The sequence below is a fragment of the Trichechus manatus genome, unplaced genomic scaffold, assembly GCF_000243295.1.
Source record: "Trichechus manatus latirostris isolate Lorelei unplaced genomic scaffold, TriManLat1.0 scaffold00024, whole genome shotgun sequence".
NCBI lineage: Eukaryota > Metazoa > Chordata > Mammalia > Sirenia > Trichechidae > Trichechus > Trichechus manatus.
In genome coordinates this window covers 4619790-4633655 of record NW_004443960.1, presented here as the reverse complement: position 1 = coordinate 4633655, position 13866 = coordinate 4619790, and the positions used below count along the sequence as shown (strand labels likewise).

General features: G+C 47.7%; 1 protein-coding gene across 1 annotated transcript in view; it reads right to left on the bottom strand.

Annotated features, from left to right (window-relative positions):
* The window catches only part of SEC14L5 (SEC14 like lipid binding 5), a 42583-nt gene that overhangs the window by 19880 nt on the left and 8837 nt on the right, over positions 1-13866 (bottom strand). Inside the window, exons 2-3 of the mRNA XM_004373231.1 lie at positions 5591-5740; positions 4958-5089 (exon numbers count right to left, since the gene is read on the bottom strand). Of these exons, the coding sequence (XP_004373288.1) occupies positions 4958-5089; positions 5591-5740 (282 nt within the window). The remainder of the gene's footprint in view (positions 1-4957; positions 5090-5590; positions 5741-13866) is intronic.

Genomic DNA, 13866 nt, shown 5'->3' with positions numbered 1-13866 from the left:
GGTGTTGGTCTAAGGGGTTTGGCTATTTTACTTCATTTAATCCTCACCACAAGCTATGTGATGGGTTTGATGATTAACCCCATTTTGCAAATCCAATTAAAACATGGGCAAAGGATATGAACAGACACTTCACCAAAAACATTCAGGTGGCTAACAGACACATGAGATCACTAGTCATTAGAGAATTGCAAATCAAAACTACAATGAGATACCATCTCACCCCAACATTACTGGCACTAACCAAAAAAGCAGAAAATAACAAATGTTGGAGAGGTTTCGGGGAGATTGGAACTCTTATGCACTGCTGGTGGGAATGTAAAATGGTACAACCACTATGGAAAATGAGATGGAGCCTCTTTGCTGTTGTTGTTAGGTGCTGTCAAGTCAGTTCTGACTCACAGCAACCCTATATATGACAGGAACGAAACACTACCCAGTCCTGCGCCATCCTCACAATCATTGCTATGCTTGAGCCCATTGTTGCAGCCACTGTGCCAATCCATCTCGTTGAGGGTCTTCCTCTTTTTTGCTGACTGTCTACTTTACTAAGCATGATGTCCTTCTCCAGGGACTGATCTCCCTCTCGATAACATGTCCAAAGTATGTGAAATGTAGTCTTGCCATCCTTGCTTCTAAAGAGCATTCTGGTTGTATTTCTTCCAAGACAGATTTGTTCGTTCTTTTGGCAGTCCATGGAATAGTCAGTATTCTTTGCCAACACCATAATTCAAAGGCGTCAATTCTTCTTCGGCCTTCGTTATTCGTTGTCCAGCTTTGACATGCATATGAGGTGATTGAGAACATGTTTTAGTTATCTAGTGCTGCTATAACAGAAATACCACAAGTAGGTGGCTTTAACAAAGAGAAATTTATTTCCTCACAGTAAATTAGGCTACAAGTCCAAATTCAGGGCATCAGCTGCAGGGGAAGGCTTTCTTTCTCTCTCTGTTGGCTCTGGAGGAAGGTCCTTGTCATCAATCATCCCCTGCTTGAGGAGCTTCTCAGTGCAGGGACCCCAGGTCCAAAGGACACGCTATTCTCCTGGCTCTTGTTTCTTGGTGGTATGAGGTCCCCCTGTCTCTTTGTTCGCTTCTCTCTTTTATATCTCAAAAGAGATTGGCTTAAGACACTACCTAATCTTGTAGATCTCATCAATATAACTGCCACTAATCCATCTCATTGACATCATAGTGATAGGATTTATAATACATAGGAAAATCACATCAGGTGACAAAATGATAGACAATCATACAATACTGAGAATCATGACTGAGCCAAGTTGACAGATATTTTGGGGAGACACGATTCAATCCATGACAAACACCACAGCTTGGGTCAGGCGCATCTTAGTCTTTAAGGTGACATCTTTGCTTTTCAACACTTTAAAGAAGTCTTTCACAGATCTGCCCAATGCAATGCATCGTTTGATTTCTCGACTGCTGCTTCCATGGGTGCTGATGTGGAACCAAGTTAAATAAAATTCTTGACAACTTCAATTTTTCTCCATTTATCATGATGTTGCTTATTGGTCCAGTTGTGAGGATTTTTGTTTTCTTTATGTTGAGGTGTAATCCATACTGAAGGCTATAGTCTTTGATCTTCATCAGTAAGTGCTTCAAGTCCTCTTCACTTTCAGCAAGCAAGGTTGTGTCATCTGCATATTGCAGGTTGTTAATGAGTCTTCCTCCAATCCTGATGCCCTGTTCTTCTTCGTATCATCAAGATTCTCAGATTCTTTGCTCAGTTTACAGATTAAATAGGTATGGTAAAGGATACAACCCTGACGCACACCTTTCCTGATTTTAAACCACACAGTATCCCCTTGTTCTGTTCCAAAGACTGCCTCTTGATCTGTGTACAGGTTCCTCATGAGCACACTTAAGTGTTCTGGAATTCCCATTCTTCTCAACGTTATCCATAATTTGCTATGATCCACACAGTTGAATGCCTTCGCATAGTCAATAAAACACAGGTAAATATCTTTCTGGTATTCTCTGCTTTCAGCCAGGATCCATCTGACATCAGCAATGATATCCCTTGTTCCATGTCCTCTTCTGAATCCAGCTTGAATTTCTGGCAGTTTCCTGTTGATGCACTGTTGTGGTTGCTTTTGAATGAGATTCAGCCTGTGATGTTAATGATATTGTTTGATAATTTCTGCATTTAGTTGGATCACCTTTCTTGGGAATAGGTATAAATATGGATCTCTTCAAGTTGGTTGGCCAGGTAGCTATCTTCCAAATTTCTTGGCATAGACGAGTGAGCACTTCCAGCGCTGCATCCATTTGTTGAAACGTCTCAGTTGATATTCTGTCAATTCCTGGAGCCTTGTTTTTCACCAATGTCTTCAGTGCAGCTTGGACTTCTTCCTTCAATACTATTAATTCCTGATCATATGCTACCTCCTGAAATGGCTGAATGTTTACTAATTCTTTTTGGTATAGTGACTCTGTATTTCTTCCATCTTCTTTTGATGTTTCCTGCATTGTTTAATATTTTCCCCATAGAATCCTTCAGTATTGCAACTCGAGGCTTGAATTTTTTCCTCAGTTCTTTCAGCTTCAGAAATGCTTAGCGAATTCTTCCCTTTTGGTTTTCTGTCTTCAGGACTTTGCACATGTCATTCTAATACTTTACTCTGTCTTCTGGAGCCACCCTTTGAAATCTTCTGTTCAGCTCTTTTACTTCATCATTTCTTCCTTTTGCTTCAGCTACTCGACATTCAAGAGCAAGTTTCAGAGTCTCTTCTGACATCCATTTTGTTTTTTTCTTTCTTTCCTGTCTTTTTAATGACCTTTTGCTTCCTTCATGTATGATGTCCTCGATGTCATTCCACAACTTGTCTGGTCTTCAGTCATAAGTGTTCAAGCCCCCACAGTATGACAAACTGACAAATTCTTGGCAGGGGGGGAGCCTCCTTAAAAGGCTAGAAATAGAAATAACATAATCCAGTAATCCCACTCCTAGGAATATATCCTAGAGAAATAAGGGCCATCATGTGAATAGACATATATATACCCATGTTCATTGCTGCATTATTCACAATAGCAAAAAGATGGAAATAACCTAAGTGCCTATCAATAGATGAATGGATAAACAAATTATGGTACATACACACAATGAAACACTACTCAACAATGAAGAACAATGATGAATCTGCAAAACATCTAACAACATGGAGAATCTGGAGGGCATTATGCTGAGTGAAATAAATCAATCACAAAAGGACAACTATTGCATCGGACCACTATTATAAAAACTCAAGAAAAGGTGTATAGACAGAAAAAAAATAAACTGTGATGGTTACAAAGGAGGGGAGGGTTGGGAAGGGGAAATCACTAAGTAGATAGCAGACAAGTGTCAACTTTGGTAAAGGAAAAGACCACACACAATACAGGGGAAGTCAGCACAAATTGACCAAGACCAAGTCATAGAAGCTTCCTAGACACTCCAAACATCTTGAGGGACCGAGCTGTTAGGGCTGAGGGCTGGGGACCACGGTCTCAGGAGACATCTAGGTCAACTGGATAACACAGTTCATTAAGAAAATATTGTACATCCTACTTTTGTGAATAGCATGCGGGGTCTTAAAACTTGTGAGCAGCCATCTAAGACACATCTCTTGGTCCCACCCTGTCCAGAGCAAAGGAGAATGAAGAAATCCAAAGACACATGGAAAATATTATCCCAAAGGATTAAAGGACCACATGAACCACAGCCTCCACCGGCCTGAGCCCAGAAGAACTAGATGGCGCCCGGCTACCACCACCAACTGCTCTGACAGGCATCACAATAGAGGGTCCCAGACAGTGCAGGAGAGAAATGTAGAACAAAATTCAAATTCACAAAAAAAAAAAAAGAAAAAAAGACCAGACTTACTGGTCTGACAGAGACTGGAGGAACCCCTGAGACTATGGCCCCTGGATACCCTGCTAACTCAGAACTAAAGCCGCTCTCAAAGCCTACTTTTCAGTCAATGATTAGTTGTTGTTGTTAGGTGCCATTGAGTGGGTTCTGACTTGTATCAACCCCATGTACAAGAGAACAAAACGATGCTCAGTCCTGCGCCATCCTCACAATCATTGTTACACTTGGGCTCATAGATGAGACAGGCTATAAAACAAACAGTAACACACGTGAGGAACGTGCTTCTTAGTTCAATCAAGTATATGAGACCAAATGGGCCACACCTGCCTAAGAGCAAAGACCGAAGGCAGGAAGGGACAGGAAAACTGGACGAATAGACACAGGGAACCCAGGCTGGAAAGGGGGAGAGTGCTGACACATTGTGGAGATTAGAACCAATGTCACAAAACAATTTGTGCATAAATTTTTGAATGAAAAACTAATTTGCACTGTAAACTTTCTTCTAAAGCAGAATAAAATCAACAAAACTCCGTTGTGCAGATGAGGAAACTGGGGCACAGTCTGATGAAGGAAGGAAAGAGGGGAGGAAAAGAGGAAGGGAGGGAGCAGGGTTACCAGATTTAGCAAATAAAATACAGGACATCCGGTCCCATTTGAATTTCAGATAAACTATGAATAATATTTTAGTATGAGTATGTCCCGAGCAATATTTGAGACTTACTAAAAACCACCACTTGTCTATCAGTGTGTGGTACTGTGGTGGCTTGTGTGTTGCTGTGATGCTGGAAGCTATGTCACCGGTATTTCAAATACCAGCAGGGCAACCCACGGTGGACAGGTTTCAACGGAGCTTTCAGGCTAAGACAGACTAGGAACAAGGACCTGGCAATCTATGCCCCACAAAAAAAGTAGCCAGGGAAAACCTTATACTACAAAAGTAGCTGCTGTTAATCCGACCTGCTAATGTAACTGGGCGTGCTGCCTCCGGCAAGGCCTAGGAGGGAGGGAGGGAGGGGCTGGGGACCGAAAGCGCATGCCGGCACAGCGCTGGGCACAGAGGCGGGTGCCAGGGCCACACGGCGACGCTCACCGTGTAGCTGCAGTTCTCGCGGACCACCACGCGGCTGGCAAAGGTCTCGTTGTGCGCGTCAATGAGCAGCGTCCTCTCCTTCCAGTTCAAGACGTTTCTCTGAACGAAGACGACGTGCTCCACGCCCGCGATCTGCGAGAGAAGGGCAGCTGGCCGTGGAGCACGCGGGGTGGGGAACGACCCCGAACCCCCGGACCAGAATCCCAGCCGACCCCCACCCACATCCCTTCCCCGCGCCCCGGCCTCACGTCTCCAGCCCCACCCGCCCCCGCCCCGGCCCTGGACCCTTCCCCCCAGCCATCCTACACCTAGCCCAGGACCCCCAGACCTGGACCCACCGGGACCCTTGCTGCCGCCCAGCACTCCAGCCCCGATCCCGCTGCCTGGTCCCCGCCCCGCCGCCCGCTCCCCTAAGTCCCCCCACCCCCGGCATCACATACCCCTTCCCAGAACCCTGGACGCCGCACCTCCGCCCATACCTGGTCTCCCGGACCCCCATTCCCTCTCTTCCCTCACTCCCATCCCCGGCCTCTGAACCCCGGCGCAGCCCCCGCTCAGCACCCCTGTTCCCGCCCCCTGCCCAACTCTGGGTCCCCGTGCCTCGGGTCCCCCACGCCCTCTGCCCCCGTCCACCTTCCGCAACAGCCGCGGGGCCTCCACGCGCAGCTGGCAACTCCGCTCCACCACGTGCACCGCCCCGTCGGCGCTGCGGGACTCGCGCAGGACCTCGCTGCCCAGGAAGACGGGTATCTGCGGGCAGGTGGGGAAGCGCTTCTCGTAGGCCTGGGGGTGGGGGAGAGCGGGCGTGAGCGCAGAGGGATCGGGGTGGGGTGGTTTTACACACACACACACACACACACACACACACACACAGAATTTTTTTTTTTTATTGTTGTGGTTTAAGTGGAAGTTTACATTTCAAGTTAGTCCCTCATACAAAAACTTATACATACATTGTTATGTGATCCTAATTGCTCTCCCTATACTGTGACAGCACACTCCTCCTTTCCACCCTGGATATCCCATGTCCATTCAACCAGCTCCTGACCCCCTCTGCCTTCTCATCTCACCTCCGGACAGAAGCTGCCCATTTAGTCTCATGTATCTACTTGAGCTAAGAAGCACACTCTTCACGAGTATCATTTTATGTCCCACAGTCCAGTCCAATCTTTGTCTGAAGAGTTGGCCTCAGGAATTGTTTTAGTTCTGGGTTGACAGAGAGTCTGGGGGCCATGCTTTCTGGGGTTCCTCCCGTCTCAGACCATTAAGTCTGGTCTTTTTACTAGAATTTGAGTTCTGCACCCCACCTTTCTCCTGCTCCATCAGGGACTCTCTGTTGTGTTCCCGGTCCGTCATTGGTGGTAGCTGGGCATCATCTAGTTCTTCTGGTCTCAGGCTGATGAAGTCTCTGGTTTATGTGGCCCTTTCTGTCTCTTGGGCTAATACTTTCCTTGTGTCTTTGGTGTTCTTCATTCTCCTTTACTCCAGGTGGTTGGGACCAATTGATGCACCTTAGATGGCCACTTGCAAGCTTTTAAGACCCCAGACACCACTCACCCAAGTGGGATGCAGAACATTTTCTTAATAAACTTTGCTATGCCAATTGACCTAGATGTCCCCGGAAAGCATGGTCCCCAGACCCCCGCCCCTGCTACTCTGTCCCTCAAAGTGTTTGATTGTATGCAGAAAATTTCTTAGCTTTGGTTTAGTCCAGTTGCGCTGACTTCCCCTGTAGTGTGTGCTGTCCTTCCCTTCCCCTAAGATAATTCTTGTCTACTATCTAGTTGGTAAATAACCCTCACCCTCCCTCCCCACCCTCATAACCATCAAAGACTGTTTTCTTCTGTGTTTAAACCTTTTCTTGAGTTCTCATAATAGCACACACATAATTTTTAAGGCACCCCCCCAAAAAAAAGAAAAAAACCCTTGCCGTTGAGTGGATTCAGACTCATAGCGACCCTATAGGACAGAGTAGAACTGCCCCATAGGGTTTCCAAGGAACAGCTGGTGGATTCGAACTACTGACTTTTTGGTTAGCAGCCGAGCTCTTAACCACTGAGCCACCCAGGGCTCATGTGAACATATTTGGTATATTATGAATGTATACGTACACATAGGCGCCCTGGTGGCACAGTGGTTAAGCTCTGCTAACTGACAGGTCAGTGGTTCAAACCCACCAGCCACTCCACGGGAGAAAGATGCGGCAGTCTGCTTCTGTAAAGATTACAGCCTTGGAAATCCTATGGGACAATTCTACTCTGTTCTATAGGGTCGCTATGAGCTCGAATCAACTCAACAGCAATGGGTTTTGGGTTTAAAGGAGCCCTGGTGTCGCAGGAGTTAAGCACTCGGCTGGTAACAGAAAGGTGGGTGATTTGAACCTACCCAGCAGCTCTTCAGGAGGAAGACCTGGCGATCTGCTTCTGTAAAGATTACAGCCTAGAAAACCCTATGGGGCAATTCTACTCTGTTTTATAGGGTCGCAGCGAGTTGAAATCAACTTGATGGCAACAGGTATATATACATATTAATATACATGCTGTTGGTGAACCCCTTGGCTGGTGCCCCCTGTGAGCTGCAGCGAATCTCGTCTGAGGTCAACAGCACAGACTCTGGAGCCCCCTGCCTGGGCACAAACCCCAGCTCCACCACTTACGAGCTGTGTGACCTCGGGCAGGTTACTTAACTTCTCAGTGCCTCAGTTTCCACACTTGTCAATGAGCTAATACACAGCCCTACTGCTCGGGGTCACCATGAGGTTATGAGGGAGCTGAAATGGGTGCTAGAAAGGACACCTGGATCATTTCCCAGGGCTTGGTGCTGAGCGTAAGTGGCTGTCGAGCTCGGCTCCATGGCACTGAGCCTTGCTGTCCTTGAAGCCACCTCAGGCCAGCCACCGGCTCGGGGCTGGCTCCCTGCTTCAGGGCAGGGGGTCCTCAGGCAGGTGCAGAGCTGGGTGAGTGGCTGGAGAGGACCCCCAAGCCCATGAACAGGGCTCAAGAAGGGCGAGAGTCCGTGCCCAGTTCTAGAAGTGCCAGGGTCGGGGCGGTGGGGGGCTGTGCCTGGCATCTGTGGCTGATGTTACCCAAGTGGGGTCTGCTCCAAGCGCCTGCCACAGCCCACGTGCCCCATAATCGGGATCAACACGAGTCCAAAAATAGCGCTGACATCTAAGGACAGACACCTCCTCCCCCACTCCCCCCCACCCAGGCTCCCCAGAGAAGTGTCACCTGTCCCGGAGCAGGGGGAGGAGGTGGAGAAAGAAATGGGACCATGCCCAGGTGTCCTTGGTCTCACCCCAGTCCCCACTAGGCCAGCCCGGCGTTCCCCCACCCACGGTCAGAAGGACAGAGCTGCCTCCTGCCATATTTTGAAGCTGGATGCTTTGACAAAACAGAAGCATTAGAACTAGGAACCCTTATCCCCCAGGGGAGATTGCACCCTGCGGTTCCTAGGGGTCCAGGCTCAGAGGGCTGGCAAAGGGGGATCCCTGAGAATGGTGTTCCCCCTACACATCTCAAGCCACTCTGGACCCTCTTTCAAAGGAATCCAGTTACCACGTGGGTAAGAGCATGGGTGGGTCAGCAGCCTGCCTTGGAAGCCCAGCTCCAACGCAAGCCCCTCGCTCTAAGCCTGATTCATCACCAGGAAAATGGGCACAAAACCAAGCTTGTCTCCCAGAGGACGACACTAGGTTGAGTGTTGCATGCACAGTAAGTGCATATAACTTGTATTCTTTGGGGCCACCTCCAGGCAACAGGACCCACATAGGGGCCCAGCAAGGTTGGCAAGAACCGAGAGGCTCCCTCCTGGCCCTTGGGCGCACTAGTACCCATCAAGTGCAGGATGGAGCCGTGATGGAGAGAGGGGTGCTGACTTTTTTTTATATATTGTTGTTAGGTGCAGTCGGGTCGGTTCCGACTCATAGCGACCCTATGAACAACAGGACGAAACCCTGCCCGGTCCTGTGCCATCCTCACAATCGTTATGCTTGAGCCCATTGTTGCAGCCACTGTGTCAATCCATCTTGTTGAGGGTCTTCCTCTTTTTCAATGGCCCCGTACTTCTTTGGTTGCTAACCAAAAAGGTTGGCAGTTCGAATCCACCAGCCCACTCCTTGGAAACCCTATGCCACAGTTCTACCCTGTCCTATAGGGTCGCTATGAGTCAGAATTGACTCAATGGCAACGGGTTAGTTAGTCAGTTTCTGCTTTACCAAGATGATGTCCTTCTCCAGACCCTGGTCCCTCCTGATAACATGTCGAGAATATGTGAGACAAAATCGCGCCATCCTTGCGTCTAATGAGCATTCTGGTTGTACTTCTTCCAGGACAGACTTGTTTGTTCTCCTGGCAGTCCATGGGATATTCAGTATTCTTCGCCAACACCATAATTCAAAGGCATCCATTCTTCTTCAGTCTTCCTTATTCATTGTCCTTTCACATGCATATGAGGTGACTGAAAACACCATGGTTTGGGTCAGGCACACCTTAGTCCTTAAAGTGACATCTTTGCTTTTTAACACTTTAAAGAGATCTTTTGCATCAGATTTGCCCAATGCGATGCATCGTTTGATTTCTTGACTGTTGCTTCGACGGGCGTTGATTGTGGATCCAAGTAAAATGAAATCCTTGACAACTTAAGTATTTTCTCTGTTTATCATAATGTTGCTTATTGGTCCAGTTGTGAGGATTTTTGTTTTCTTTACGTTGAGGTGTAATCCACACTGAAGGCTGTAGAATTAGATCTTCATCAGTAAGTGCTTCAAGTTCTCTTCACTTTCAGCAAGCAAGGTTGTATCATCTACATACAGGTTGTTAATGAGTCTTCCTCCAATCCTGATGCCACGTTCTTCTTCATATAGTCCAGCTTCTCGGATTATTTGCTCACCATACAGATTGAGTAGGTAATGGTGAAAGGATACAACCCCAACACACACCTTTCTTGGCTTTAAACCACGCAGTATCCCCTTGTACTGTTCAAATGACTGCCTCTTGATGATCTATGTATAGGTTCCTCATAAGCACAATTAAGCGTTCTGGAATTCCCATTCTTCGCAATGTTATCCATAATTTGTTGTGATCCACACAGTCGAATGCCTTTGCATAGTCAATAAAACACAAGTAAACGTCTTTCTGGTATTCTCTGCTTTTAGCCAGGATCCATCTGACATCAGCAATGATATCCCTGGTTCCACGTCCTCTTCTGAATCCAGCTTGAATTTCGGGCAGTTCCCTGTCGATGTATTCCTGCAGTATATACATATATTGTACCACAATAAAAAAGGAAAGACACTCCCTTCTGCGTGTAACCTGTGGCTACTCAACCCGCCAGTGCTCAGCCTCAGGCCTTGGGGGACCCCAGACCTCAGGCTCCATCCGACTGGGGAAGGCGGAGACCAAGATGAGGAATTCTTCAGCATCCACGTACCAGCTCTCCAGCCTGGGGGACCCATAGGAGTTGTGAGGTCCAGCGTCAGACACTGTTTTTAGCTGATGTTTACTAAGGTCTAACTCCTTATCTTTTGGGGGGACACAATTCAACCCATATCAGTCCCCATTCACTTGGCAGGCATTTGTATTTTACACAATAAGTGTTTATTCAATGCCTGCTCTGAGCCAGGCACCGGCAGGGGACACCAGTGAATAAGCTGGGCCCTCAGGGGCGCTAAGAGTCATTGGGAAGACAGACACGTCCCCATCATACGGGGGGCTGTCTGAGGAGCCCGGTCAGGTCTGGGCCAAGAGTGACCCCAGCCCATTGGAGCAGAGGCCCAGGTGACAACCCGGCACGAGGGGGCATTTGGTAGACACTGAATTTAACATTGATTCATTTCAATTCTGTAGCTTCTGTTTGCAGTCTACAGTTATTGCATTTCTTTTCTTTCCCTCTCAGACATTGCTTGGCCCTTGAGAAGTCTGTGAGTCCACGGCACCCTACCTGGCAGAGGGCCTCAGCAGAGGTTCAGAGTCTGAGCAGACCCTAGTCCCTTTGCTGTCACTGTGCAGCAGGCTCCCAGGGCCAAAGAGTGTACAGGACCCTCCCTGTGTCAAAATCAGCTCATCGAGTTTACATTTGCCCCTGAGTAAGTAAGGGCCTCAGCCGCCCTGCTCCTGTCCCCATAGCTGGCCTGCCCAAAACTGTCACCCGCAAATGAGGCCCGAGTGTCTCTTCGATGAACACACACGAGTTGGGCCCCTCCAGGACACGAGGCGGCAGAGGATTTGGTTACAGCCCTCCTGGCAAGTGGCCGGAGAGAGACACTCGAGCCTGCCCGCTGAGAAAGGGAGCTGGTCCAGGCCGCAGAACCTAGCCCTGCAGGGTTGCAGTGGGGCAGGCAGGGGCCGGTGCTCGCTTCTCCCGGCTGCCTCCTTTGCGATGCCCATCCTGCAGAAATGCACAGACACACTCAGCATGTGGAGGTGGGAGGCTGGAGTTAGCCCTGGGTCCCTACCCAGGTTGGCCCACCTCCAGGCTGGGTGACCTTGTGCATGTCACTTCCCATCTCTCAGCCTCAGGCTCATCATCTGTGGAGCCAAGTCACCCCAGAACCTCCCAATAAATGCTCAGTGGTGCTTGTTTCCTTCCTTCCTGCATCACTACTGCTGAAGGCAGAAGTCATCAGCTCTCTGGTAGTTTATCCTTGAACCCCCAGTGCTTTGCAAAATGCCTAGCACACAATCAACACTCAATAGATATTTATATGATGAATGAATTAATGACAGCATAGCATAGCTGTTAAGAGCACAGATTTTGGAGCCTAGGTTCAAATCCCTGCTCTGAATCATACCAGCTGTGTGACCTTGAACAAGTCATTAACTTCTCTGATCCTCAATTCACTCATGGGTTAAAAGCAGAATAATAAAAGTGCCTACCTTCCTGAGTTGCCAGGGGGAATAAAAGAGTTCATTTCTGTGAAGTGCTTACAACAGTGCCTGGCATATGGTGAGTTCTATATAAACATTTGTTAAATAAATTTAAATTTTCAAAAAGAACAAGTACAGAAAAGCTATTTCTGCTAATCAATTCACTTGACAGCTGCTCCCTCCCTTTCCCCCTCCTTCCTTCCAGTTCTTCCTCATCCAAATTCAAAGGGAGCTGGAAAGCTGCTTACCCCAAACCTTCCGTTGTGAGTGAGGAAAGAATATCCAAACCGCACCAGCGCATTCTAGCGCAATACTTCGCCTTCCCTTTTCCATTCTGCAGGCAAGATTCATGGCACTGTCCCTGGGTGACCAGGGCATCAGGGATGCCCTTCCCCACCACATTCTGCAGGAGTCTCACTGATCAGCCCCCTGCAAGCCTGGGGACCCTGAAACAGGCAGGGGCAATAATCATCTCACCTCCTCAGTTCTTTTGTTTTTAATTGAGATAGAATTCACATACTATGAACTTCCCCCTTTTAAAGTATGGTATTCTGTGGTTTTCAGTATATTCACCAGGTTGTGCAACCATCACCACTATATAATTCCAGCATGTTTTCCTCACCCTAAAAAGAAACCTTGTAGCCTTTAGCAGCTATCCCCCACCTGCCTCCACCCTCTCCCTACTGTAGGCAACACCAGTCTGCTGTCTCTATGGATTTGCCCCTTCTGGACAGTTCATTTCAACGGAGGCAGACGATATGTGTCCTTTTGTATCGGCTTCTTTCACTTAGCGTCATGTTCTTGAGGTTCAGCCATGTTCTAGCATAAATCAGAACTTTATTCCTTTTCATGGGTGAATAGTGGTGAATAGCATGGACCCCCCACCTCTTAGCAAGGGTGCTCGACCAGAGCTTTTTTTTTTTATTAATAAAATTCTATTGTGTTTTCAGTGAAGGTTTACACAGAAGTTTAGCTTCCCAGTCAACATTTCTACACCAGTTGTTCAGTGACATTGGTTACGTTTTTCACAATGCGTGAACATTCTCTATTTCCGTTCTGGTTGTTCTGTTTCCATTAATCTAGTTTCCCTGCCCCTTACATTCTCATTTTCGTTTTAAAGTAATTGTTGACCTTTGGTCTCATATAGGTGATCTTTTAAAAGAGTACAGTTCTTAGCAGCGATATTCATTACTTTTGAGCCAATCTGTTATGTAGCTACAAGGTGACCTCAGGGGTTAGTTTCGGTTTAAGGTCTGAAGAGTATCTCAGGGCACTAGTCTCGGGAGTCCTCCAGTCTCAACCAGTTCAGTGCCAAACCAAAACCAAACCCACTGCTGTCGAGTAGATTCCAACTCATAGCGACCCTATAGGACAGAGTAGAACTGCCCCATAGGGCTACCGAGGCTGTAAATCTTTACAGAAGAAGACTGCCACATCTTTCTCCCTTGAGTTGGCTGGTGGATTTGAACCACGGACCTTTCAGTTAGCAGCCAAGCGCTTAATCACTGTGCCACCAGGGCTCCCCCGTCCAGTTAGGTCTTTTTTTTTTTTTTTTTGAATTTGAGGCCCTGCTCCGCATTTTTCTCTCATTCTATCAGGGTCCATCTATTGTGGCCCTGATTAGAACGTCAACCACAGCTTTTTTGCTGAATGACCAATCGTACCCCTGATGGTATTGTGTCATCCCAGCTGACAAAGGGGAGGGGGCATATTAGAATGAGGATGACATTATTCCAGCAGCTCCTGAAGATGGCCGATGCATCACCTCTATACACACGGCTGTGCCCAGATGGCCCTGTTGCTGAAAAGCCCACTGCTACTTTAACCAAAGGGTATTGTGGTTCAGTGTGGAATCCTCACCTTCCATGAGGGACACGGGAGCCCTGGTGGTGCAGTAGTTAAACAGCTCAGCTGCTAACCAAAAGGTCAGCAGTTCAAATCTACCAGCTGCTCCTTGGAAACCCTACGGGGCAGTTCTACTCTGTCCTATAGGGTCACTATGAGTCGGAATCGACTTGACGGCAACAGGTTTGGTTTGGTTTT